This window comes from Panicum virgatum, chromosome 6N (genome assembly GCF_016808335.1).
Source record: "Panicum virgatum strain AP13 chromosome 6N, P.virgatum_v5, whole genome shotgun sequence".
In the NCBI taxonomy this organism is placed as follows: domain Eukaryota; kingdom Viridiplantae; phylum Streptophyta; class Magnoliopsida; order Poales; family Poaceae; genus Panicum; species Panicum virgatum.
In genome coordinates, this window is record NC_053150.1 from 47779251 (window position 1) to 47803421 (window position 24171).

General features: G+C 49.2%; 1 protein-coding gene, 1 long non-coding RNA gene and 1 pseudogene across 3 annotated transcripts; all 3 read left to right on the forward strand.

Moving 5' to 3' along the window:
* Positions 1 to 1893: 1893 nt before the first annotated feature.
* On the forward strand, positions 1894 to 3131 carry LOC120677308. 2 transcript variants are annotated; one of them, XR_005676260.1, is made up of 3 exons: positions 1894 to 2379; positions 2472 to 2771; positions 2851 to 3131. It is a non-coding gene; the product is annotated as an uncharacterized LOC120677308 (long non-coding RNA). The 2 variants fall into 2 exon arrangements; XR_005676259.1 differs by having other exon boundaries at positions 1894 to 2771.
* Positions 3132 to 4260: 1129 nt separating this feature from the next.
* On the forward strand, positions 4261 to 8472 carry LOC120679633 (annotated as a pseudogene).
* A 6813-nt stretch (positions 8473 to 15285) lies between these two features.
* LOC120678931 (squamosa promoter-binding-like protein 15) lies at positions 15286 to 20708 on the forward strand. Its single transcript, XM_039960389.1, has 11 exons — positions 15286 to 15597; positions 15689 to 16416; positions 16650 to 16843; positions 16930 to 17774; positions 17883 to 17957; positions 18068 to 18175; positions 18260 to 18377; positions 18463 to 18598; positions 18680 to 18824; positions 18913 to 19533; positions 19625 to 20708. The coding sequence occupies exons 2-11, from the start codon at positions 15743 to 15745 to the stop codon at positions 20039 to 20041; spliced, it is 3333 nt and encodes a 1110-aa protein (XP_039816323.1). The 5' UTR covers positions 15286 to 15597; positions 15689 to 15742; the 3' UTR covers positions 20042 to 20708.
* The last annotated feature ends 3463 nt before the right edge of the window (positions 20709 to 24171 follow it).

Genomic DNA, 24171 nt, shown 5'->3' on the forward strand with positions numbered 1-24171 from the left:
GCGGCATAGCCTCGCGTCGCACGGACGAGATGATTGCGTGCAGTGCCGGGGCGCGCCCCTCCCGGCGCCGGCCGGTCGCTCGCCGTCCGTCGCCATCCTTGTCCCGACGCCGCCGCCGCGCCGATCGACGTCGCGGGGCACGGCCCGGCTTGGGTTCACCGCGGGTGACGTCGCCGGTCCGGAACGGCCCAGTGCCGGAGGAGTGCCGCTGTGCAATTTCCGTCGTTCGCGCGCGCAGGCTGGCGTCACGTCACGTCACGCGCGGCGCGGGCGGGCGGCGCGAGGCGAGGCTACGGCGTGCAGGGAGACGGCGACGCGCACGGCATATGCCTCGTGGCGGCGCCTCCCCTGCTGCTGCAACTCCGCCGCCACCACCCGTCGTGACGCGATCGGCATTCGGCAACGAGTGCTCAGGGGAAACGACCACCCGTCCCGTCGACGGGAGCCACGTGGCCGTACATGTCGCCCGGCGATATGCGGCGGGAGATACGGCCGGCGATCGTCGGCGTACGTGCAGCGGGAGAAAATTAGGAAAATGTTCGTGCTGGCCCGCCGCCGGCTCGCGGCCGCGGACGCGCCATGATTGGTAGGAATCCTCGCACCGGCCGGACGGGGAACGGCGGCGTTCTAGAATCCTGTCCGGACCCCACACCCGGATGCCACCAAAACTGCTCTTTCGCTACCTCTCGGTGGAGCAGAAAATTGGAAAGTCCCTCATCCTTTTTACAAAAAATGAATTTTTTAAAGGTGGTGATCGACAACAACTCGTGTGCCCAAGCCCAAATATGTTCCCCAGCCGATCTCGAGCCGGCTCGAACCCGCGCCGTGGGTGTGGTTCGTGTGTGAAGGTGTAGAACCGGTTGGCTGCTCGACAAACCCAGACGTATTTCATACCCAACTACCGTACCATCTGATGCGATGAGATCGAAATCCAAATCCTCGCGTAGTCTTCCGGACGAAGGCTACGTCTACTAGTGGCACGCTCGCACCCGTCTCCATCTCAACCCACCCCATGGTTATCTTGTTCCCAAAAGGCCAGGTCGTCGGGCCCCAGGGCCAGGAGCACGGCCGTTCGTACACGTGGCGCGTACGCTGTCCGCAGGCTAGAACGACGGCTGCGCCGCGATGACGACGGCGGCGAGGGGGAGGGGTAGCCCGTAGCCGGCCGGTACGTCGTACGTGGGCGCGCAGCGTACGAGCGGAGACGGGCACGGGTGTGCAGGTGGGCTCACGTGGGGGCACTGGCCAAAGGAACGGCCGGGCGGCCGCCGCCCGCCGGCGTACCACTACAAGAAATCGTGTAATCCATGACAGATTCCCCGTGACATATTTAGAAACAGTCACTAATATAGTATTATCCGTGACATTTATAGTTTTTCCATCATGGTTTGGTAGGACTGGATATCCAGCCCATTTGGTCATGACAGTCGTGCATAAACAGTCACTAATAAATGTCACGGATTAATCCAGGCTACATGGTATTATGGTGACAGGGAAAAAAATTTGTCATGTTGTAGGCAATGAAAAAAACTTATTTATTTTTTTGTATAATAAGCATTTGTTGCTTATGTGTCACGGAACTAAGGCCTTAATCCAGGTTACATGGTATTATGGTGACAGGAAAAAAAAATTGTCATGGTGTAGGCAATGAAAAAAAACTTATTTAATTTTTTGTATAATAAGCATTTGTTGCTTATGTGTCACGGAACTAATGCCAGCTCATCAATCATAAGCAGAGGTTGATCCAAAATTTAAAAAATAATGTCCCATATATAAGGAATCGAACCCCAGACCTTTGTTAGGATAGAGCTTTTTCTTACCATTGAGCTATGGACTGAGTTAAGAATAGGTCACGGTAGTTTTGTTCTTGTACTTAGTTCCATACCCGGGGATGAAATAGATCGAAGAGGGCGAGAATCTTCAATCCACCGAAATCCCCCAGCCCTTGCGTCCGCTTCGCGCCGCCTTCAAGTTGCCGCCGCTGGCAAATCCAGCCGGAGGTGGTCGCCCCCGCCGGCATCGAACAAGGGCAGCGGCCCGCGGTGCCGGCAGCCCCAGCGCCGTCGCCCTCGCCCCGATTCGCCGACCCCTGCGCCCCAGCGCCGTACCGCTGTCCGCCCGTTCCTGCTTCTCCGGTGACCGGCCTCTTGCTTCTCCGCCGACCGGCGCCCCAGGGACCAGCAGCCGAAGCGCTCAGCCCTTCCTCCGCGGCTCCGCTTGATCCCTGCCAGCGCCTCCCCTCCACACTGTTGCTCCGGCTTGTGTCCGGCGGCGGCGGCCACCAGCCCACCACCCAGGTGGCTAGGACCGACGCCGTGGCCCTCTCTGTTCTCCCGTTCCACTTTGCACCCTCTCGGCCCCTGCGTGGAACTGCCCAAGGTACGCCTTTGTATTTTTTTTTCTTGACTTTGTTGAATCTAGTTTTTTAGTGCATGCAGACTTGTTGCTTTGGTTTTTTTATGCTTGATTAGATGGATAGAAGTTGGGTGAATGGTAGATTATTTTCCCGTGAATACATCAATGGTGTCAAAGAATTTATGGGCTTCATTCAAGGGAAATTCAGAGAGGATGATGAAATATTGTGTCCATGTAGTAGATGCCTTAATCAGAAGTACCTTAATTTGAGAAAAGAAAAAAACATAGAATTGCAAGAGAGTGATGGTGAAGATGTGGAAGATGACACAATTTTAGAGTACTGCGATGAAGGTGAAGGAGGTGCCATAAATGAGGTAGACAGTGATGATGAATAGCCCTGGACTTGTTATGGCAAGGTGAAACCATTACTGTTTCTTCTATTTATGTATTTTCCATCTAGTTTTTGGTGCTGAATTTTTAGTGCTACCTTTTCAGGAAGCTGCAGATGGTGGTGGATGTCGTTGCAGCTAAAATGTGATATGACAAAGAAGGCAAAAAGTGAATGCTATTTTATTCAATCAATCTTTTGTAACCTGCGAGGATGCATGAACTTGTGAGGATGCTTGCTGTTGACCTATGATGGCGCATGAACCATTTCAAATCTGGATGCTTGCTATTTTTGTGTAATCTGTATGCTTGTTGACATATGATGGTCCATGAACCAATTTAAATATTGATGCTTCCTATTTATATGTAATCTGGATGCTTGCTGTTGATTTGCTATTATACTGTGTGTAATCTTTGTTCTGTTAGGGTACATGCTGCCCAAAATTTTACATTTACCCAAATATTGTAGTGTTAGGGGTACATGCTGCCCAAATTTTTTACATTTATCTAAAAAATAGCAAATAAGCTATCTAGATCAATAAACAAGTCGTACGGAGATAACTCAAGCCGTGAACTATCGATTACATTGAAACTTGGGCGATGAGACTCACTTCACAGGACTTCCACACTACGAGCGGAAGACATTTGAAAGAAACACTGGCAACTTGTTGAGATTCTTGTCCAAACTTTTTTGAGGGTGCTACTGGGACATATGTTGGCCCTCCACCAAATATCTTGAATTTTCGAGGTTGTTTATATATTATTAATTTATTTCTACATTAAATCATCAAACTGCAATTAAATTCCTAAAATATTGTAGTGTTGACAAAAAATTACAAATAAGTTATCTAGATCAATAAACATGTCGTACGAAGGTAACCTCAAGCCCCCAACATGAAAAGGATAGAGTGAACTATCGATCACGTTGAAACTTGGACGATGAGACTCACTTCATAGGACTTCCACACTACGAGCGGAAGACATTTGAAAGAAACACCAACAACGTGTTGAGATTCTTGTCCAAACTTTTTTGAGGGTGCTACTGGGATATATCTTGGCCAATAAGCAAATACTAAATTGTAAAATTTATATGCTAAGTGTGGTTTTGTATTGTGCATGAAAATGTAAAAAACACCAAAGTGAAATTGGTTTAGTGATGAGAAATTTTAACCAAGCGTTACGTAGGCATAATACATAATTCGGAAAACTTGAGGTAAAAAAAATAAAATCTCTTATGTAACCATAATTGACTTAGGTCATTTTCAAAATTAATATTGTACCAAAAATTTAATTATAGTATCCCTGTGCAATGTATTTTCCTAAACCTTCTTAAGTGCTAAAGCCCAGCCCAAGACGCGCGGACTGAAAAAAAAAAAAGCGCTTGGGCGCGAGCTGAAAAACAATTGGCCGCACTTGCCCGCCAGCTGAAAATGAGCCTTCTAATGAGTTTACGTTGCTGCCCATTGATCTTAATCAGAATAACAATATAGCATGCCTACCGGCGCCCACCACCTGAAGGGCAAAATAGTAGTTATGTGTTTGCTCCTCCCTCCCACGCCAAATATCAAGAGCCAAAAATCCCTAGGTCAGCCGCCGACGCCATTTCCCCAGATCCCCATCCCGTCCATAGTCCGCCGCCACCCACGAGCGACATCTCTCCATCTCATCTCCATCCATCGGCCACATCTCCCCCATCCTCTCGCATCCTAGCACGTCGGTGGCTCTCTGCCTCATCTTCTACCAGTGCCAGCCTGAAGAACTTCATAAGATGCCACCGAAGGTTGGAGCAAAGAAGCCACAAGAACGCCAGATTGTTGGTACATACCATAACTCATCTCACATCCTAGGAGAAGGGGGGCAGGGCACCTGGGAGAACGGGACAGGGGGGCTCGGCGGGCTCGACGCGCTGCTCTGCTGGGAAGGGAGTAGGCTCGCCGCTCTGCTGCGCTAGGGTCGCCGGCCGCCGCCGCGGGATGCCCTACCAGTGCGGGGGTAGGGCAGGGGCACAGGGCGGCGGCGAGAACAGCACAGGGCGAGCACGGGGCTGGGCGGCGAGGACAGCGTGGGTTCGGGAGAGATGGTGGCGCGGCGCAGGGTGAGGAGCGGCGCGCGGTAGGGCTGGCCGTGTGGTAGGTTGCCCAACAACTTTCGTTGCATATCTGATTTGATCCCCTTCCCCTGATACATCAGCAGTCAACAAAGCCCCCCTATGGTAGTTCATGTTTTCTCTCATCGTAGAAATAAATCCTTCTCCTGAGTAACAATATGTTCATGTTTTCTCTCATCGTAGAAAAGCCACTGCATCCATACGAAGAGCAACGCCTTAGACGCTGTATGCAGAATAGTTCAAGGCTGGAACAACTTGGAATTCCTGGTTTGAAAAGCATGCTTGCAAACATTTGTTCCATTTCTCATGAGAAGGAAACTGATAATAATAGAAATAGAGAAGACTCTGAATCTGACTATGATCCTTCACATGATGATGATAGTGAAGGAGATATGATTGATGACAGTGCTAAGGTGCTTACTCTTCCATCTTATTCGGACTAAATGAACTTTTTTTGCTTTTGAAATATATCTGCCCGCTTTAACTAATTAATTCATGCTTCTATTTCCTAAAGGGCTTAAAGGGATCTGATAGAAGACCTGCCATGCCGCCCGGTGGGCCTGGTGGAATCAAGCGCAGGTCTAAGAGAATTTATCCAGAACAAGAAACTACTAGAGTTACAAGGTCAAAGAAAAGCATTGCCCAGCCTGAGGCAAATCTTGCACCAAGTGACATATGTTTCCCAGACCCATCGCCGTCTCATGTCAACCAAGTTCAGGAAGTTGGAGGTGATGCCATAGCACAGCCTGATGTCAACGCCCATATTTTTAAATGCATTCTTACTAGTTGCCTTTTTCAGATGATGGCATTGTCCTTTCTGATGGCTGCACAACCAATGGAGGTGAAGGCATTACAGAGCCTAGAGGAGGCATCAGTATTGGAGGTGAAGGTGATAAGTTTATTCCTGTTTGTATGCTGAAATACTATTGGTGGTGAAAGTGAACACTGCTGTTGCTGCTGTATTTTTCTGAACATGAAAGCATTTGCATACTGCTGCCTCCTCTTTGAAAGTTGATGCTGCTACGTGCTCTTTTTAACCATGTGTGAATGCTACGAAGTGCTATTTCCTCACTATGTGGGCATTAAGTACATTAATTAGGAGAATATCATGTGATGGTCATCTTGTTGCTGGAATGTTATTGCTGGTTCTGAAGTACAACTAATATTAATTTGCATTATTCCCCCAAGGAAATGTGTTGATATATGAGATAAAAATTACTATCTATATCACAAAACCACTGGAGTTCTAGTTTTTCCTATGTCAAACCATTTTAACTAATAAAATTAATTGGTGATTGCATGTTCATCTTTGATCCATGTTTGCTACACCTAACTGGTTGTTTGTTTTGTGCATATACATCTAGGATTGCAAGAGAGACGAGAAAGAGGGGTTAATATGGGACATGGTCTCCAAAGGATAAACCGAAGTCGGCGTGGCAAACTGCCAGTAATTATTCAAGAAGGGAGGATAAGACCTGTTGTGCCTCTTGTTGCTGCAAAGTTTGCAACTGAATGCAACATTTGCAGTGAGGAACCATTTGCCTGTGCTTAAGCACTGGAAGGATTACAAGAAAAAACCTGAGATATTGACTATGTTTGAAGGAAGGCTTAGTGTAAGTATATTATTCCAGCCGTTCCCCTCCAATATCAATCATGCTATGTATTTTCTCACTTATTCTCTCATTTGAATAGGCAAAGTTTGATATCAAAACAAGCGAAGCACCAGTTCATAATGCTTGCATGCAAATGATGAAGAAAGCCATTCGCCAACAACAATATAGGCTGAAGAAAAAGTATTTTGATCCTTTTCCACTACATTTGGTGAGCAAAACATCTCCAGTCAAATCACTAAATGATGAACAGTGGAATGACCTTGTGGAATTATGGAAAACTCCAGAAAAGATGGTATGCTTCTTCCTACAAAATAAACTAATGCATTGTGGATGGTACTATGACACGTGCATTGCATGTTTTTTATGTTCTTGATGTAGAACACTTGTCGAAGGATGAAAGATAACTGAGCCAATGTCAAGTTCCATCAAACAACTGGCTCCCGCAGCTACATGGTTCACGTAGAAAATTTGGTAAGTTACACGTGCCTATGTGCGGCCATAAGAGCTGTCTTAGTATTGTGCTGATTGCTTAGTTGCTGTAGTATTGGTTAGACAAATAGACAATTCTGCTGTGAGAAATCTTTTGTAACCTGTGCTGTTTACTGTAATCTGAATGCTTTAAGTTGCTATTATCTTGCTCTCTGTAATCTTTGTTCTATTAGGGGTACATGCTGCCCAAATCTTGAACATATATAATTCTGTGTGTTTCCTTGTACTTTTGGAAATGGTGTTTCTAATTACTTAATGCTACACATGGAGCAATGTTTTTACACGTCTATGTGCAGCCATAAGTGTCCCCTCAATATTGTGCAAATTGCTTAGCTATTGTACTGATTTGACAAAATAGATGATTCTGCTAGTTACTTTTGGTTCTAGAAAATACTGTTTCCAATTCCTTAATGTCTGATCCTGTGATCAACCTATTTGTTTAATTGTGTAGATATTTAATTCTTGTTGCATGAATATACATGTCAAATCTCAACTTGTTTGTTTAATTGTGTAGACCTTTAATTCTTGCTGTATGAATATACATGTCAAATACGAACTGGTTTGTTTAATTGTGTAGACCTTTAACTCTTGCTGCATGGATATACATGTGAAATCTGATCTAGTGTAAATGATGTTTCTTCAAATTTGTGCTACTACAAAGTGTTCTTATTAAGTAATATTATTCGGTATGGATATTTTTTTCAGGGAGACAAGTACAAAGATCATGATCCAGATGCACTGGATTTGTTCAAGGAGTGCCACTACAGCAAGAAAAAGGAAGGGTACACTCCTGCTGTACAGCTTGCTATTGTAAGGAATTGTTTCAAATAATCCTCTTAAAATGCTTGTTTTTAGGTGTGTCTTATTATCTTCAAATGTGTCTGTTTCTTGCATTCTAGACTGAAATGGAAAACAAGCAGTCTACACTTGTAGAGGGCGAACAACCAAAGTCTGCGACCGAGGTTGTAGCTGATGTGCTGGCTGAGAACACTAAAAAGAACCAGTTCCTTCAAAATGTGGGGATCCAGGCTGCACGTCCTAGATCCAAGGTACAAAACATTGAGGTTCAACTAGAAGCAGAGAAGAGGGACAATGCTGAGCTTCGTGAGCAAATGGCTGTGTTGTCAAAGAAAGTGCAAGAAACAGAACAGACTAGGATCAAGGAGCAGGAGGAGATGAAGAGGAAGCAAGCTGAAATGGATGCAAAACTTGCGATTGTGCTAAGTCAGATTCGACCAAATTAAGCTACATGGTATGGGATGTTAGGCTATGTCGCAACTTCTTTTGCTGCTGCAGTTGCTGCATTCTATTGATGGTCAAATAGATTACAATACTTTTGCTGTTTCTGGTGAGTAACTTAAGTGTCATACTGGAACCTGATGCTAAGGATTGCTGATACATTCCTGTGATGTAATATTGGGTACAAACTATTTATATGTGATCTGATGTATTAGAATTGCAACATTTTATATGCCATCAATTGCTGGATTGGAATTTCATTATGTTTATATTGTTCATGAATTTTCATTGCTGGAGATTTGCTTCTTTTGTAATTATCAATTTGTGACGAAATTTAATTATTGATTGGTGACGGAATTAAATTATTGATTGGTGATAGAATTAAATTATCAATATATGTGATGACATCAGCATCCAACGTGGCAGCCGTGCCATGTAAACAAGCAAAGTGATGACATGGATAATTAATTGGTGACGGATTTAAATCCTACGTGTCCACAATTCCACAATTCGTGACTTTTTTTGGGGTCACTAAATCTGGGCCCTGTTGGACTTAGCAGGGCCCAAAGTCGATTTGTGACTGGCGATGGATGTCACGGATTGCTTTAATCGGTGACAGTTTCACGTAGATGTCACGCAGATTAATCCGTGACTCTCAATACATGACTAAATTAAAAACTTTCACAGAAACCACTTGGTGACAGTTTTTTAATGATTGGTGACTAAATTGTACCGTCATGTATTACAGGAATTCTTGTAGTGTACGTGCGCGACTGCGACAGCGACGGCGCCGCGGCGAGGCCGCGGCCGGCCCGGGCGGGAGCCCGGAGCCGAACGCTCCGGACGAGGATCCGGTGCAGTAACTGCACGTGCAGTTGCTACCGCTGACACGTGAACCCCACGGCGCATGGTCCCACACGTCAGCAGCAGTAACTGCACGTGCAGTAATGCACTGCACCGGATCTCCGTCGCCGGACGCCGCGCAGAGGCCGCGCCCGAGGCCCGGGGGGTCACGATTACCTCGTCGCCAATGGGCGGGCGGCCCCGTCAACGCTTTTCCGCGGGTGGTGGCTGGGATAACCTCCGGGCCGGGGGGATTAGAATACACGGGCGCCTAGAAGAAACGTAAACAAGGGCGTCATGAGAGGCTGATCAGCTGATTAGCCATATAGGAGCTCGGGAAGGGAGAGGGCGATTAAGAAAGTGCAGGGAGGGCAAGGGGTGATGCCGAGTGGGGGCCACTTGCAACACAGCGAAAAGTACGTACTGCACGTAATTTACACGACGACGTGAACGTAATTTATCGTAGGCTAGAGGCTAGTAACAGAGTGCATCTTGCAACACGTGACGGTGCCACATATTTTTTTCAACTAGGCTTTTGCAGAGAGGAGAGTGTGGTGTTCGATGGCACCGTCACGCTCGAACAAGCATTAATGAATTGTAGATCTAGAAGGAAAGGACCGTGTGCTTCCTTCCTTGGGTGGACTCAGTTTAGAATACCCCTTCTGTTATAAGTCAAACCTCACTAACCCTAACCAAATTTGCAATAAAATACACAAATTTTCACAGTACCAAATTAATTTTTATTAAATCACCATGAAATAGATCATTATAATACCTTCGTTTATTATTCTTCGTATGCTTGCATTTTTTTCTATAAAAATTAGAGAGCGAGAGAATACGGTTTGATTGGAGTAGCAACAAGCCCAGCTGCGCGCATAATTATTTTCCTCGCTAGCCAACGATCTCTTGACACCACCCTCCCCGGAGCTTAAATAAAGTACGCGAAGCCAGTACAAGATTTGATCGGGCAGCTGAAGCGGACGCGTCGCCCTTTATTAACCACTGTTTTGACCATACGGTTCGGCTAACCTCACATGCCACGGTCGGTAAACGCTAGGCGCCTCGCCCAGATAGGACCTGTCCTCCTCCTGCGTGGGGCGTGTACCCACAGAAAACAGACGTGATTGAAGAAAAAAAAAGAAGAAGAAAAATGGACGTACGGACCACTTCCCGGACCTGTACTTTTCTAATCCCCCGGCCGACCAAGGACTCGTATGATTGCTGTATTATATTTTTCAATGATGATAGCCATGTAGCCTTAGCAGTTTAGCACTGTACTATGTTTTTTCCTTTTCTTTTCTGCCGAGTATTGCTACGCGCACACGGCGAAATGGTGCAAGGCGTCGTCGCCAGGTGTCATTAAACACGGCGGGGGCGGCATGAGGTCCTCTTTGGAACGCACGCGAGGATTCCATACGAATTTTGCGGAACCTCCAATATGCATTTCTCGAAAAGTTTTGGGAAATGAGATTTTTTTCCAGTTTTAGCTTGCGCGAAAATGTGACCGCGTATTCCTTTAGCTGAGCTTAGTTTTGGTAATGAGGAGCTGTCACATCACTGTTGCCATCTTACCAAATCAGCACGGTACCAAGCCAACTGTTGCTCCGGGATAGCTGGGGAAAAAGTAAAAAGGCCGGATTTTTATTTTATTTTACCGTCTTTTCCGAGGTAGCCGCTGAATAGCAGCTGATGAGACTGAGAACCGGCGACGAATAGGTCTTGTTTGGTTCTCACTAGTGCTTCCTATTGCACACAAGCCGAGAAAAGAATCTCGCATGGAGTACTAAATGAAATTTATTTGCAAATTTTTTAAGAGATGAGTATAACTTTTCACGACGAATCTAATGACAGTAATTAATCGATGATTGATTACAGTGATGCTACAGTAACCACCCTCTAATCACGCGGTCAAAGACCTCATTATATTCTTTAAAGTTCCTAACGCAGGGGTTCTAGAATTGATTTTGTAAATTAACTTTATTTAACATCGTAATTAGCGGTCAAAATTGTCTAGTACTCTCTAGTGGAGGAACCAAACAGGGCCATAATCGTGATTGCTCTTTCAAAAAAAATCGCGATCGCGCCCGTCACGTCGCGCAGGCGGAGCACATTCCAGTTGCGAGATGCGATCCACCCGCAATTTACAAAGGCGCGGGGGGGGGGGGGGGGGGGTGTCCTGTCCGTGAGGAAAAAGAATAGGGGCAAAATGACGAAAACATACCCGTATGGTGGGTCCTAGGCTCGCATCGAGGGTTTCGTGAAGGCCCATGCATAAGCGTCGCTGCGCAGCACGAGCTTACCCGTACTGCTATTTTGTTGTAGTTCGTACACGAGCGACGAGAAACAAAAAAAAACGGTGGAAATGTTGATTAGAAAAGAATAAGTAGCATCGGAATTGGAGGTGGGAAACCGAATCCTACGGTATTGATGCCTAGCTTTTAGACAAAGATCACTAGTTTTGGCATCCTAATGTGTGGCCGTAGATGGTGTATGGCCGAAGTGTTCTTTTTCTGTGCCCCGGAGGACTTCACATCAGCTGGATCCTTTTTATACGTTCCTGTCTTGAGTTTATTGTTGGATCTTAAGTAAGGTTCCTCGGATAAGTGGCTCACCATGACAATTTAGCACTTCATAAAAGGTTTGCAAAAAAAATTAGCGCACTGCTGCCATGCACCAAAGTTATTTCTCAGAACTAAAAACGTGCATACAATTTTATCTGGCTAATAAAAGTATCTGATACGTTTTCTTATGTAAAAAGAGGATCTTATTTTTTTTGTTACTCCCAGCTTCTACGGAAGCAAAGCTTTCATTTTCCAATAGCAAAAAGCAAAGTATCAGCAGGGGCGAGGCTAGATCAAAGAAGATCCTGATGTCGGACATCATCATTTATACATTAGCCACAAAAATTTTCAAGCAAAGCTTCAATAAATAAATGAGATATTGTAGTTTGATTCGGACCCCGGTGCATGTGCAGCATGATGAATGAAACGTGGCGTCGCCCCTGAGTATCAGTAGACTACTAATATACAACGGGGGAAAACGAGATGGATCAAACTAATATACTACTATACGAGAGGACGATGGACGAAGAACTTGGTGAGCTAAAGAAAAAAAACAAGATCGGTAAACACGCAGCGGCCATGGCCTAGTAATTAGTAAAGTAATTTCAGCGTTTCACTGCGAAAAGCAACCACCTGGATCAAGTAATATAGAACATTTAATTCAACCACATCGTGTCATCCTCACTCCCTCTCCAGCTTCGCTGAAAGATTGTCATTTGACCGCTAAGGGGTGTTTTGGAATAGGGACTTAAAAAAAGTCCCAGAGACTTTTTAGTATTTAGAAGTATTAAATAAATATTAATTATAAAACTAACTGCAGAACCCTAGGGCTAAACTGCGAGACGAATCTAATGAGGTATCTTAATCCATGATTAGCGAATGGTTACTGCAATATCACTGTAGCAAATTATGAATTAATTAGGCTCATTAGATTTGTCTCGCGAAAAAGCTCTCAGCTGTCAAAAAACATTTATAAACAGATTTTATTTAATACTATAAAATAGTAAGATTCCTTTTAATGTGATAGGGACTTTTGAAAAAAGTTGGGATCCAAACAAGCCCTAAACCATTTGCCTATTGCCTTATTTTTACCCAACGGGGAGTAGAGTACAGTGTAGTACAGTGGCAACCATTTCGTTGGCAGATAAGGACTCGCGCGTGCCCGGCGCACGGGGCCCCCGCCCCGCCCCCGGCAGCCGCACGGCCACTACTGACCCCACGCCACGCGTGGCGCCTGCGCGGCGGCGACCGGCGACGCGGCGGAGGCCGCCGGAGAAGGGAAACGCGCGCCGGGTTGGGGACGAGGGGCAGAATCGTCCAGGCGCGAATAAAACCCGTGGGCGGACCGGGGGAAAAGCGAGCGCGGCGCCGGACGCGGACGGGCGCGGGTGGCGCCATCGGCGGGCGAGCGGCGAGCCCCGGCGGAGGAAAAGGAATCCCGGAGGACAAATAATTGAGGCCGGGCGCGGGCCCCGCGCATCGTCCTCGCGCTCCACCACGGCATTTCCTTTCCATCCCCGTTCTGCCCCTCGGGCCGTCCCGCGGCGAGCTGACGGCGGATGCGAGGCGAATTGGGAAGCCGCCGCCCGCCGCCTCGCCGTCAGATAAGCACGCGCTCTTCTACAGTTGGGTCCGGGGTCAGTGAGAATCCAACTCGGCGTGTGTGTTGACGATGCTTGATGTGACCGGCAAGCACTACGCCGCCGGTGGTTGCCCGGGGAATCTTCCGTGGGGGGCAAGTGATGAGTGTTGAGTGGGCAACTGTGCCTCCCGATTTGTCGTTCGTCGAGGGTAGAACGCTCTTCGGCCACTCAGTTCACGTATCGGGTCTAAGATGGCAACATGTATGTCACGAGGCATAATGGTTTTTTTCCCCCGGAGAAAAAACACGAGGGGTGATAAGGGACCGATAACATATGTTGCTCTGGCCGTGTCACGAGCAGATTCAACCGATGAAACCCAGATAGTAGAGCCAAAAAGGCAATAAGTTATTTTTCGACCGATTGCGTTGAAAGAGTTAAATTTTTGTAAGGTAGATAGGTCTAAGACTGGCCGTCAAGTTGGAACTCGGCCGCAAGCCTACGTAAATGGTTGAGAGATTCCACGAAGCACAATGTGTGGATACTAAGGATTAAAAAAAATAATGTGTTAGCCACTTTATACATTTGCTCATCTACACTACAGATCTATTACACCCGATACTCTATTAGACATGCTAACCATTAGCTTGCGATTTGTGGATTGAAAAGAACTTTTTGGCAAGATCAAGGAAGCACTCGGAGGTAGAAGGTGGGGCTATCCATTAGGCCAATCGCAATAGGTTGTTTCATTTTGTTGTTTTCAAGAGTGTCACATCAACAAAACATAAATAAAATTATAGAAGAAACTCACTTCCCAATATATTATATCGCATTTGCTATTACATAAGCAATCATCATATTTCATTCTAAGATTCATCAAAAGTTGGTGACCGTACATACACAGTTTCATTATTTTATCTCTCTACTCATTGATTCAGTACCACATCATCTAAAATTATAACATGACACTGTATTTGATGTGCATAAAACTTTCATCAAAGGTGGTGTTTAGATACGTAAACTTAAATTTTTGGGTGTAAAATACTGTAACACTTTTTGTTTGTATTTAGTAATTATTATCCGATCATAGGTTAACTAGGCTCAAAAGATTCGTCTCGCAAATTACAGACAAACTGTGTAATTAGTTATTTTATTTAACTATATTTAATACTTCATGCATACGTTTAAAGATTCGATGTGCGGGAATCTTGTAAAGTTTTGAAATTTTAAAGACACCTAAACAAGGTCAAACTAGCACCCGCCGTAGGTGGCTATTTTACCCAAATCTCGTTTAGATCTAAAAAAGTTTGCGTAGTCTCGGTCATATGAAATTTTTAGACACATACATGGAGTATTAAATGTAGTTGAAAAAATAACTAATTACATAGTCTAACTGATTCCTATGAAATAAATCTAATGATATTAATTAATCCATAATTGAATATTAATTATCAAATAACAACGAAATACGGTAGTCAAATCCAAATTTTTTCACCCACTAGACACCCCGGAAAGAAACCCGCAGTACTGTCGGGGTAAATATGGTAACGTACTAAGTACAATAATGCATGTGGCAGATGGCATCGTCGTACGAGGACGCCAGAGGATCCGAGTCTACCTCGACGGGCCCGGCGCGCCAGAGCCGTACCGTGACAAGCAGGCGCGCACAGGCACCTCCGCACCACGCGGCCGCGCCACCACGGCCGGGGGGGTCAGGTTGCCGGCCTGGCCAGGGGACACGCACGCCGCGCGTACGAGCACGAGTGGTGCCGTGGTGGTGGTGGGGCTCGTACCACCGGTACCCGTGCCCGCCGCTGTCCGCGACGCGCGATCGCTCTCGCCAACCCCGCCCCGCCGTACGGCCGGCGGGGCAGCGGCGTGGGGCGGCTGGCGGCACCACCACCCACCACCACCACGGCTCGCCGCGCTCCCCGTCCCGCCCCCGCGCCCGTGCGCTAATTACGCGCGCCTGCCATCGGTGCGGATCGATCCATCCACGCGCACGCCACCACCCGGCCCTGTTGCCGCGCCAGGACGCCACCGCGCCCGACGAGGCCAGGCGACGGCCAGGCCAAAACCCGAGCCGTCTCCCCCACTCGCCTGCCTGCCTGCCCGGCTCCGCTCGATTCCCCGCGGCCTCCTCCCTCCCTCCCTTTCTCTCTCCTGCCCTTTGCCGCCTCCCTTCCAGCGCCGCATCACGGCACCAGCCCATTCCTCCCACCCCTCCCTCCCCCCCATCCCCAACCTCCGCCCGCGCGCCGCGCTCTTTCCACCGCCGATTCCACCACCTCTGCTCGCTCGCATCGCAGCATCGCTTCCTTCCCGGGCGGGATATTTCTGGTGCTATTTCTGGGGGGCGGCCGCGAGGGCGGGTGACGTGACGCGGGCGACTTGGCCCCCCTCCGCGAAGACTTGCCGAGCAGGTAGCTGGAACCTTCCGCCGCCGCCGCTGGCGTCTCCTGCTGCTGCTGCCGCCTCCTCGTCGCTGATTGGTTGACCGGCCTCGTGGTGCAGATCCGTCGGGGGGTGGACCGGCGGCGTTGGGGGAGGAGGAGGCCTTGAGGAGCGATGCAGCGGGAGGTGGGGCCCCAGGTGGCCCCCCCGCTGTTCCTGCACCAGATCCAGCCGCTGCCGCCCCATGCCGCCGCGGCGAAGAAGCGCGCCCACCCGTGGCCCGCCGCCGTGGCGCCGGCCAGGGCGGCGGCGGCGGGGGACGGGAACTGGAACCCCAAGATGTGGGACTGGGACAGCCGCGCGCTCATCGCGAGGCCGTCCTCCGACGCGCTTCGCCTCGGCGGCGGTGGCGCCCAGGCCCAGCAGCAGCAGCCGCAGCCGGCCTCGGCGGCCGCGAAGGCGGCTGAGGCGCATCGACAGGGAAACGGCGCGCTGAATCTTCAGCTCGGGCTGCGGAAGGACGCCGCGACACCGATGGACACCAGCCCGCCTGCCCCCGTGGCTTCCTCGCCATCCCCGCCCGCTTCGGCTGCGGCGGGGCAGGAGGCTGTTGTTAGGCCGAGCAAGCGGGTCCGGTCCGGATCGCCGGGGAGCGCTGGAGGATCGGGAGGCGGTGGGGGCGCGAACGGAGGCGCGAGCTACCCGATGTGCCAGGTGGATGACTGCCGAGCGGATCTGACAAGCGCCAAGGATTACCACCGGAGGCACAAGGTCTGCGAGACCCACAGCAAGACCACCAAGGCGCTCGTCGCCAGCCAGATGCAGCGCTTCTGCCAGCAGTGCAGTAGGTAATGATAGTAACCCGCACCCTCCTCCAAAACTTTCATGACAACTTTTGTTGTTATGATGGGCTACTCTTAGGAATCTGTTTTTATGATTTGATCGCTTCTTCACACGCCGTGCGTATTTGGCCGGAGAGATGGTTGCGGTTCTCTGTCATGGTGCTGCCGGTGTTGGGGGTAAGGCTGTGAGCGAGAGAGTTTAGTTACTAATAAGTTGGTTCTTCTCGTCAATCGTTTAGATTTCACCCACTCGCGGAGTTTGATGAGGGTAAGAGGAGCTGCAGACGTAGGCTCGCCGGACACAACCGGCGAAGAAGAAAAACTCAGCCAACAGATGTGGCTTCACAGTTGCTGCTACCTGGAAACCAAGAAAATGCAGCAAATAGGACGCAGGATATTGTCAATCTGATTACGGTTATTGCACGCTTGCAAGGTACCAGCACTCACTGTGCACTCAGTATACTCTCTCACAACTTTGTGATTTTTAACAAGTACTGATTTTTATTGTTGCAATGATAGGTTCCAACACTGGTAAAGCGCCAAGCATCGCTCCAATACCAGATAAACAGAATCTGGTCGAAATAATAAGCAAAATAAATTCATTGAACAACACCACCTCTGTTGCAAAGTCTCCTCCTTTAGAAGTTGTTGATTTGAATGCTTCGCAAGAGCAACAAGAGGATTCTATGCAAAAGACGGCTAATGGAATTGACAAGCAAACTGTGCCATCAACCATGGATTTGCTAGCAGTTTTATCAACTGGCCTTGCCACTTCAACCCCTGAGACAAATACATCTCAGTCCCAAGGTAGCAGTGACAGTAGTGGTAACAACAAGAGCAAGAGTCACTCAACAGAGCCTGCGACTGTTGTAAATTCACATGATAAATCAGTCCGAGCTTTTCCTGCTGCTGGTTTCACGAGAAGCAATAGCACTCACGGAAGTCAACCTCATACATATATGCAGACAGATCAAGAAACTCGGCCATACTTGTCACTGCAGCTGTTTGGTGGTACTGAGGAGGACATTCCTCCTAAGATGGACTCTGCAAACAAGTACTTATCATCAGAGAGTAGTAATCCTCTGGATGAGAGATCTCCTTCGTCCTCTCCACCTATAACTCACAAATTCTTCCCCGTACATTCAGTGGATGAGGAGGATAGGCACCCTCATGATTATGGGGAAGATGCTGCAATGGTTGAGGTTAGCACAAGTCGGGCATGGTGTGCACCACCACTTGAATTATTCAAGGATTCAGATCGGCCAATCGAGAATGGATCACCACCAAATCCTGGGTATCAGTCGTGTTATGCCTCAACGTCTTGTTCAGATCACTCACCTTCTACCTCAAACTCAGATGGACAGGTAGGTCATATTAGAAGCTTGCAGTTCCAGTTGTCGGCGCACTTTTCCAAGATGTCATATATCACCATATACTAAATTCTGTTATTCTCTTGATTTACCATTTTATAGGACCGGACTGGTAGGATTATATTCAAGCTGTTTGGCAAGGAGCCAAGCACAATACCTGGGAACCTTCGTGACGAGGTATGATTTAACTAGTTAGATTATTTTAACAATATCACTTGAAGTCCTCCTTTAGCCTGTTTACGACATGACCTTGTCATTGAAATATTTCTCTTTTCTTTTGTGTTCAGATTGTAAATTGGCTCAAACACAGCCCTACGGAGATGGAAGGATACATTCGCCCTGGTTGCCTTGTACTATCCATGTACCTATCAATGCCAGCTATTGCATGGGAGGAGGTAAGTTAGCCTTTCAATTAGACAACAAAATTAGACACCTATATTTAGTATATCTAATGCGGAACCTATGTGATGTGAACACAGCTTGAAGAAAATCTTCTCCAGAGAGTAAACACGCTAGTTCAAAATCCCGATTTGGATTTCTGGAGGGAAGGAAGGTTTTTGGTTCGAACCGATTCCAAGTTGGTATCATATAATGAGGGTATGCACACAACTAGTCAATAGTGCCATTACTTTGATTTTGTCACTTCATTTTTATTGATGCCAAGTTTCCTAATTCATTTCAGGAACAACCCGTTTATCGAAATCGTGGAGAACATGGAATACACCTGAGTTGACCTTTGTGTCACCAATTGCTGTTGTTGGTGGGCAAAAGACCTCTCTCATTCTGAAGGGCCGTAATTTAACTATTCCTGGCACCCAGTAAGTTTTCTGTCGTAAAATTGTTGTATTGACAATAATATCGGCCATTTTATTGATTTTCTGAACCTTGCTTCAATGCAGGATCCACTGTACCAGCACGGGGAAGTACATATCCAAAGAAGTGCTGTGCTCAGCATATCCAGGTACCATATATGATGATTCAGGTGTTGAGACCTTTGACTTGCCAGGAGAACCAGATCTTATTCTTGGGCGCTGCTTTATTGAGGTTTGTAATTCAATGTTATTGTTTTGATATATGGAAATTAGTTCATATTGGTAAAGATGATTGCAACTGCCATGCTTGATATTTACAGGTGGAGAACAGGTTCAGGGGTAACAGCTTCCCTGTTATTGTTGCAAGTTCAAGTGTTTGTCAGGAATTGAGAAACCTTGAAGTTGAGCTTGAGGATTCACAGTTTCCTGATGTCCCTTCAGATGATCAGGTTCACGACCCTAGGCAATCAAAGCCAAGGGATCAAGTTCTGCACTTTCTTAACGAACTTGGCTGGCTCTTTCAAAGGGCCGCTGCCTGTACATCTTCCTCCAGACCCGATGTTTCTGATTTGGATTTGATTCAGTTCTCAACTCCTCGGTTCAAGTATCTTTTGCTGTTCTCTAGTGAGCGTGACTGGTGCTCTCTTACTAAAACACTTCTGGATATCCTTGCCAAGAGGAGCTTGGTTAGCGATGAACTATCACAGGAAACTATGGAGATGCTAGCAGAGGTTCATCTTCTGAACAGAGCTGTGAAAAGAAAGAGCAGCCGCATGGTACATTTGCTCGTGAAGTTTGTTGTAATTTGCCCTGATAATTCCAAAGTTTACCCCTTCCTACCAAACTTTCCTGGTCCTGGTGGATTAACTCCGTTACATCTTGCTGCATCAATTGAGAATGCAGAGGACATAGTTGATGCCTTGACAGATGATCCTCAACAGGTATGTTCAGTGAAGTTTAGTTTGTGTTTCACACTTTCGCTCTAAGTTATTCACATCAATATTTCTTCTGATAATGCATACATCACTGCAGATCGGTTTAAACTGCTGGCAGTCGGTTCTAGATGATGATGGTCAATCTCCTGAAACATATGCCAAGTTGAGGAACCATAATTCTTATAATGAGCTTGTTGCGCAAAAGCTGGTGGACAAGAAGAATAGCCAGGTTAGCATAATGGTCGATAAGGATGAAATTCGAATGGATCAGTCAGGAAATATTGGTGGGGTTCGAGCATTGCAAATACAATCTTGCTCCCAGTGCGCCATTTTGGAGTCTGGTGTGCTAAGGAAACCTTTGCGGTCACGAGGGTTGCTTGCTCGGCCATATATCCATTCAATGCTTGCCATAGCAGCAGTCTGCGTTTGCGTATGTGTATTCATGCGAGCTTTGCTGCGGATTAATTCTGGTAGGTCCTTCAAGTGGGAGCGGCTGGATTACGGTACAATGTAAACATCGAGGACGCCTGAGCCATCTGGTATTGTTAAGTTAACAAGCAGAGGGAATGGAACCGCATACTTTTATTTAACTGTTTAAGTGTCCTTGGAACTCAATCCATGGATGAGTGGCAGAAAGTACTGCTGATGAAGGAAAACTCCTTCCCGGGGCAAAAGAAGTGTCAATAGGTGAGGATCTGGAGATGTTAGATGTGCTACAGCGAAATTAAGGAAAAGTGGCAAAACTTGAATCTGGATTGAGCAGAGTTGTTGGCACATGCTCTTTGTGGGGGAGGGACATAGCAACTGTGCTCCCTTGCAAATGCACGAGATAGATGGAAGCAATCACAGTTCCTGGACGATGAGTAAGTAACCTTGATTTTGTTTTTTTGCTGGTGTAAGCGTGCGAATCGCTTGGTTCATGTATCAAAAGATGGTGTTTAATTATCTTGCTCACCTTTTGCTCATTTTTTATTTTTTGTGTATTAAATACTGTGCTCTAGCATGGACGCGTCCTATCTTGTCTTTAGATAGTAGCAGGGGTAAATGAGAAAGAAGCTTGCACATCTGTATCGTTCATAGTGCCTTTGTAGCTAAATAGAAAAATAGGCAGATTTGAAGTGTACCTGAATTTCTACTGTTTTATTTGACACCACCATAACCCCACAAAATTCTGTTCTGAATAAGCTCTCTTGCATCTTCCTATGGTGTTTTTTCGCTGGTTTTATCATGCCTGCTGAAGTGCCGATTGCTATCGTCTCGAACTTTATGTCAGCACCATATTCTCTGGCTCATGTGGCTCATCATGTGTGTGCTAGTACGATTGCAGCACTAGGAAAACAGTGTGGCAAGTTGCTGAAATCAGGTGTTCCTGACTGGAGCCACATCTGAGCTCAGCATGGCCCTAATCACTCTGTAATGCTGAAAGAAGAGGGTCCACGTTCGTCGTTCGATGATGCTTGATTAGCTGGTCGTCGCGGAGCTCGTATGATAAAGGCGATGGATGCACTGAGTTTTGGCGGCTGTTGCGGCGCCGCTGGTGGGTAACCGCGACCACAGCCGCGTGGTCCGCTTCAGCGATGCGGGTTTGCGGCGCGGGTTGAGCGGGTTCGCGGCGCGGGTTGGGCCAGTGGGTTCGCGGCAGAACCCGCCCCACTTGCATCCTGATACTGGCAACTAACTTTCTGGTGGCTCGTCACGTTAAAAGAAAAAAAAGAAGGTACTGATCCAGGCGCAGCGTTCCGGCATCGTGTGTTGCTGTCGTCCCGGTGGACGCCGGGGGCCGCGTGACCAGAATGCGATGCCTTGCTTGGCCCTTTCTGGACGTCGCCGTGTGCGGATCGCCCCGGGGACACGGCGGTGGAGATTCCGGCGAGTGGCAGCCAGCCGGAGCCGGGGGCTCCATCTCCCCGCCCGCACCCGGCCACAGCCGCGGCAAGGCGGGCGGGCACCATGCGTCGTGATGCGCGCAGCTCGGAGCCACGCCTTTCCCCCCGGCTCCGGCCCCGCCGGGCACCGGCCGGCAGGCCGCACTCGCGAGGTGCATGCACGCGCGGCCCGGGTCGCGCGGCCGGTAGCTTTCCCCCGCCACATGGCTGTCGGATTGGACGCGCGCTGGCCACGTTCGTGAACGATGCCGTGCCGGCGCGGCGCGGTGCCATGCCAACCCTCGCCACAGTGACCGGTGGGGTCGCCGCTGCCCCCGTGCGCCCCCCTCGCGTTCTTGTGGCCGCGCGGCACGGGCGCGTGAACCCTCCTCGCCGTTCCCGTGCGACGGACACGCTCGTTCCGTCGACCAACGGCGCCGGTCCGCTGCTCCGGGCACGCACGCGGCACGCCTAACAAGACTGCCACGCGCGGTTACTGCAGCGCACGGCTACTGTAGCAGGGCACCGCTAATTTACGTCAACCGTACGGGAGCCTCCCGTACGGTCGATTTTCCGCCCGTTGTTTTTTTCCATTTATAGAATTTTTTGTCGTTTTCTGATTAAATTTTTTTAAAAAAAATACAAGAAAAATTTTGGAGACAAAAAACATTTCAAGCAAAATATGAGAGCAGAAAAAAATTTCAAGAATTTTTTTTGCGTCATTAAAAAAAATATTCATCCGAAAAAATCAAAAAGGAATTAAAAAAAATTGTTGAAAATTTTTTGAAAAAAAAACTGGAGGCGCGAGGCGGCGGCGGATCCGCGCCGCCCCCGTCTTCCACCCCGCCGACGGGGGAGCGCACGGCCGCCGCACCCCGGGGAGGCGGCTCCGGCTGTAACGTCCTGAAAACTCACCAAATTAAATCGTGTGCTAAATTTGTTTCTCGACATTGAGCTCGATCCCTCCTTAAAACCCTAACCCCAGCTTTTCGGGAACTTCCCTGTTCCGCCAGATCTTCCGATTCCCCAAAGACCCGACACCCGTATCCCGCACCCTGTTTTCCCCTCGACCCGCGCGTCGCGCTCACGCGCGCCCGGGCGCCGCGCGTGGCCGACCGGGCGCTGCGATCACGGCGCGGATCCGCTCTCTCCCTCTCTCTTTTCTCTCTCTTTCTCTTTTTCTATTTTCTTTTTCTCTTTTCTTCCTTTTTCCTTCCCTCTTTCTCTCTCCCCTGCCGCGCGCACCGAGGGCCGACCCCTCTCTCCTCCCGCGCGCCGCTCGGCCCGGCTTGCCCCAGCTCGCCGCCACGCCTGCCCCCCCTCCCGTGCAGGCCGCTCGCCGCCATCTCGCCTGCCCAGGCCGCGCGCGCTGCCCTCGGCCCGCCGTGTACGCAGCACGCGCACACGCGCGCACGGCGCGCCGGGCCGCGTCACCACCCCCGTGCTCCCGGCCGCGCTGCTCCGCCTGCTCGCCTGCCCCGCACGCGCGCTCGCTCCGCTCGGCCACTGCCGCACCGGCCCACGCAAACGCGCGCGAGCGCGCCCAGCCGGCCGCCTGCTGCCCCCCTTGTTCCCGCGTGCGCGCGCACGGCACGCCGCGACGCGACGCCGCGACACGAAGCGACTGCCGTTGACGCTGCACAGCGGCGGCGACTTCGGCACAGCATCGCCTGCGCTGGTCGCCGCCCGGCCGCGGCCGCAGCGTCGTGTCCCATCGCCGTACGCGCCCGCCCCCGTTGACGCCCGCACAGAGCCTCGCCGCCCCCACACCATTAACGCCGCTCAGGGCCGCCTCGCTGGCCGTCGCCCCGCTCTCACCCCCTCCACCGCCTTAGCCGCCCATAAATAGGGCCGAGGGGCACCCCCGAGCTCCTCAGCGAGCTCGCAACCCCGTGCCGCCTCCTCCTGAACCCCAGCACCGCCACCGTCGCCGTAGTTCCTCCACCCGCCGCCGCGCCCGTCGACCCGCTCCTGCCCGCCGCCCCAACTCAAGGTGAGGCCGGGGATCGGACCCCCGCACCTCCCAGCTCCTTTCCCCCCCTTCCCGTCCGCTATCGTGGCCTAGGGCCGCCAGCCGAACGCCACCGCCGCCCGTTGCCGCCGGCCGCCGTGGCTATGCCGCCTCGGGCCACCTCGGGCCAAGCCGCGGCCGGGAATCAACCCCGCGAGCTTCCTTGGCCCTTTTCCCCTTACCCCAGAGCCGCCTCGAGCCCTTGGCCGCCGGATTCGGCAACGCCGGCGAGCCGCCGGCCCCCTCCCCTGTTTCCAGCGCGGGGGAGGAAGAGGAAGAAAGGGCGTTTTTGCCCATAACCCCCTCCATTCCTTTCTATTTATCTAAGAGCCCTCCCACCCTTTGTTTTCTTTCAAATAAAACCCTGTCCTTTATGGTAATCACAAACAAAGCCTCCACTATATAAATTTGATTAGAAATAAGACCCTATCCTTTTCCCAAGTAACCCAAACCTTTCCCGAAATTCTAAATAAGCTCTTTCATTAATTACAACTAAGCCCCGACCCCTTGTCCGGCAACAAACCTTTACTAAACCTATCATTTCATGTACCAAACAACCCCGGATCAAACCGAAACTTTACCATGCCTAATTTAACCCAGTCTTGACCATGTCATTCAGAAACCACTTGAAAATATCACTCTATACTCTATATTTCATGTGTCCCCGTTTCGAGCTCGACGACAAATCTTTATTTTGATTGTGTGCTTGTTTGTGTGCGCTGTAGACCACGGAGTGAACGAAGGAGAACCGTCAACGAGCCGTACTGT

Excerpts from the sequence above, each read along its gene's own strand:
- LOC120678931 (XM_039960389.1), top strand. The coding sequence starts at position 15,743 with ATGCAGCGGGAGGTGGGGCCCCAGGTGGCCCCCCCGCTGTTCCTGCAC. Across the intron at positions 16,844-16,929 it reads GGTTATTGCACGCTTGCAAG|GTTCCAACACTGGTAAAGCG; the intron begins GTACCAGCACTC and ends TTGCAATGATAG. Across the intron at positions 17,958-18,067 it reads CTGGGAACCTTCGTGACGAG|ATTGTAAATTGGCTCAAACA; the intron begins GTATGATTTAAC and ends TTTTGTGTTCAG.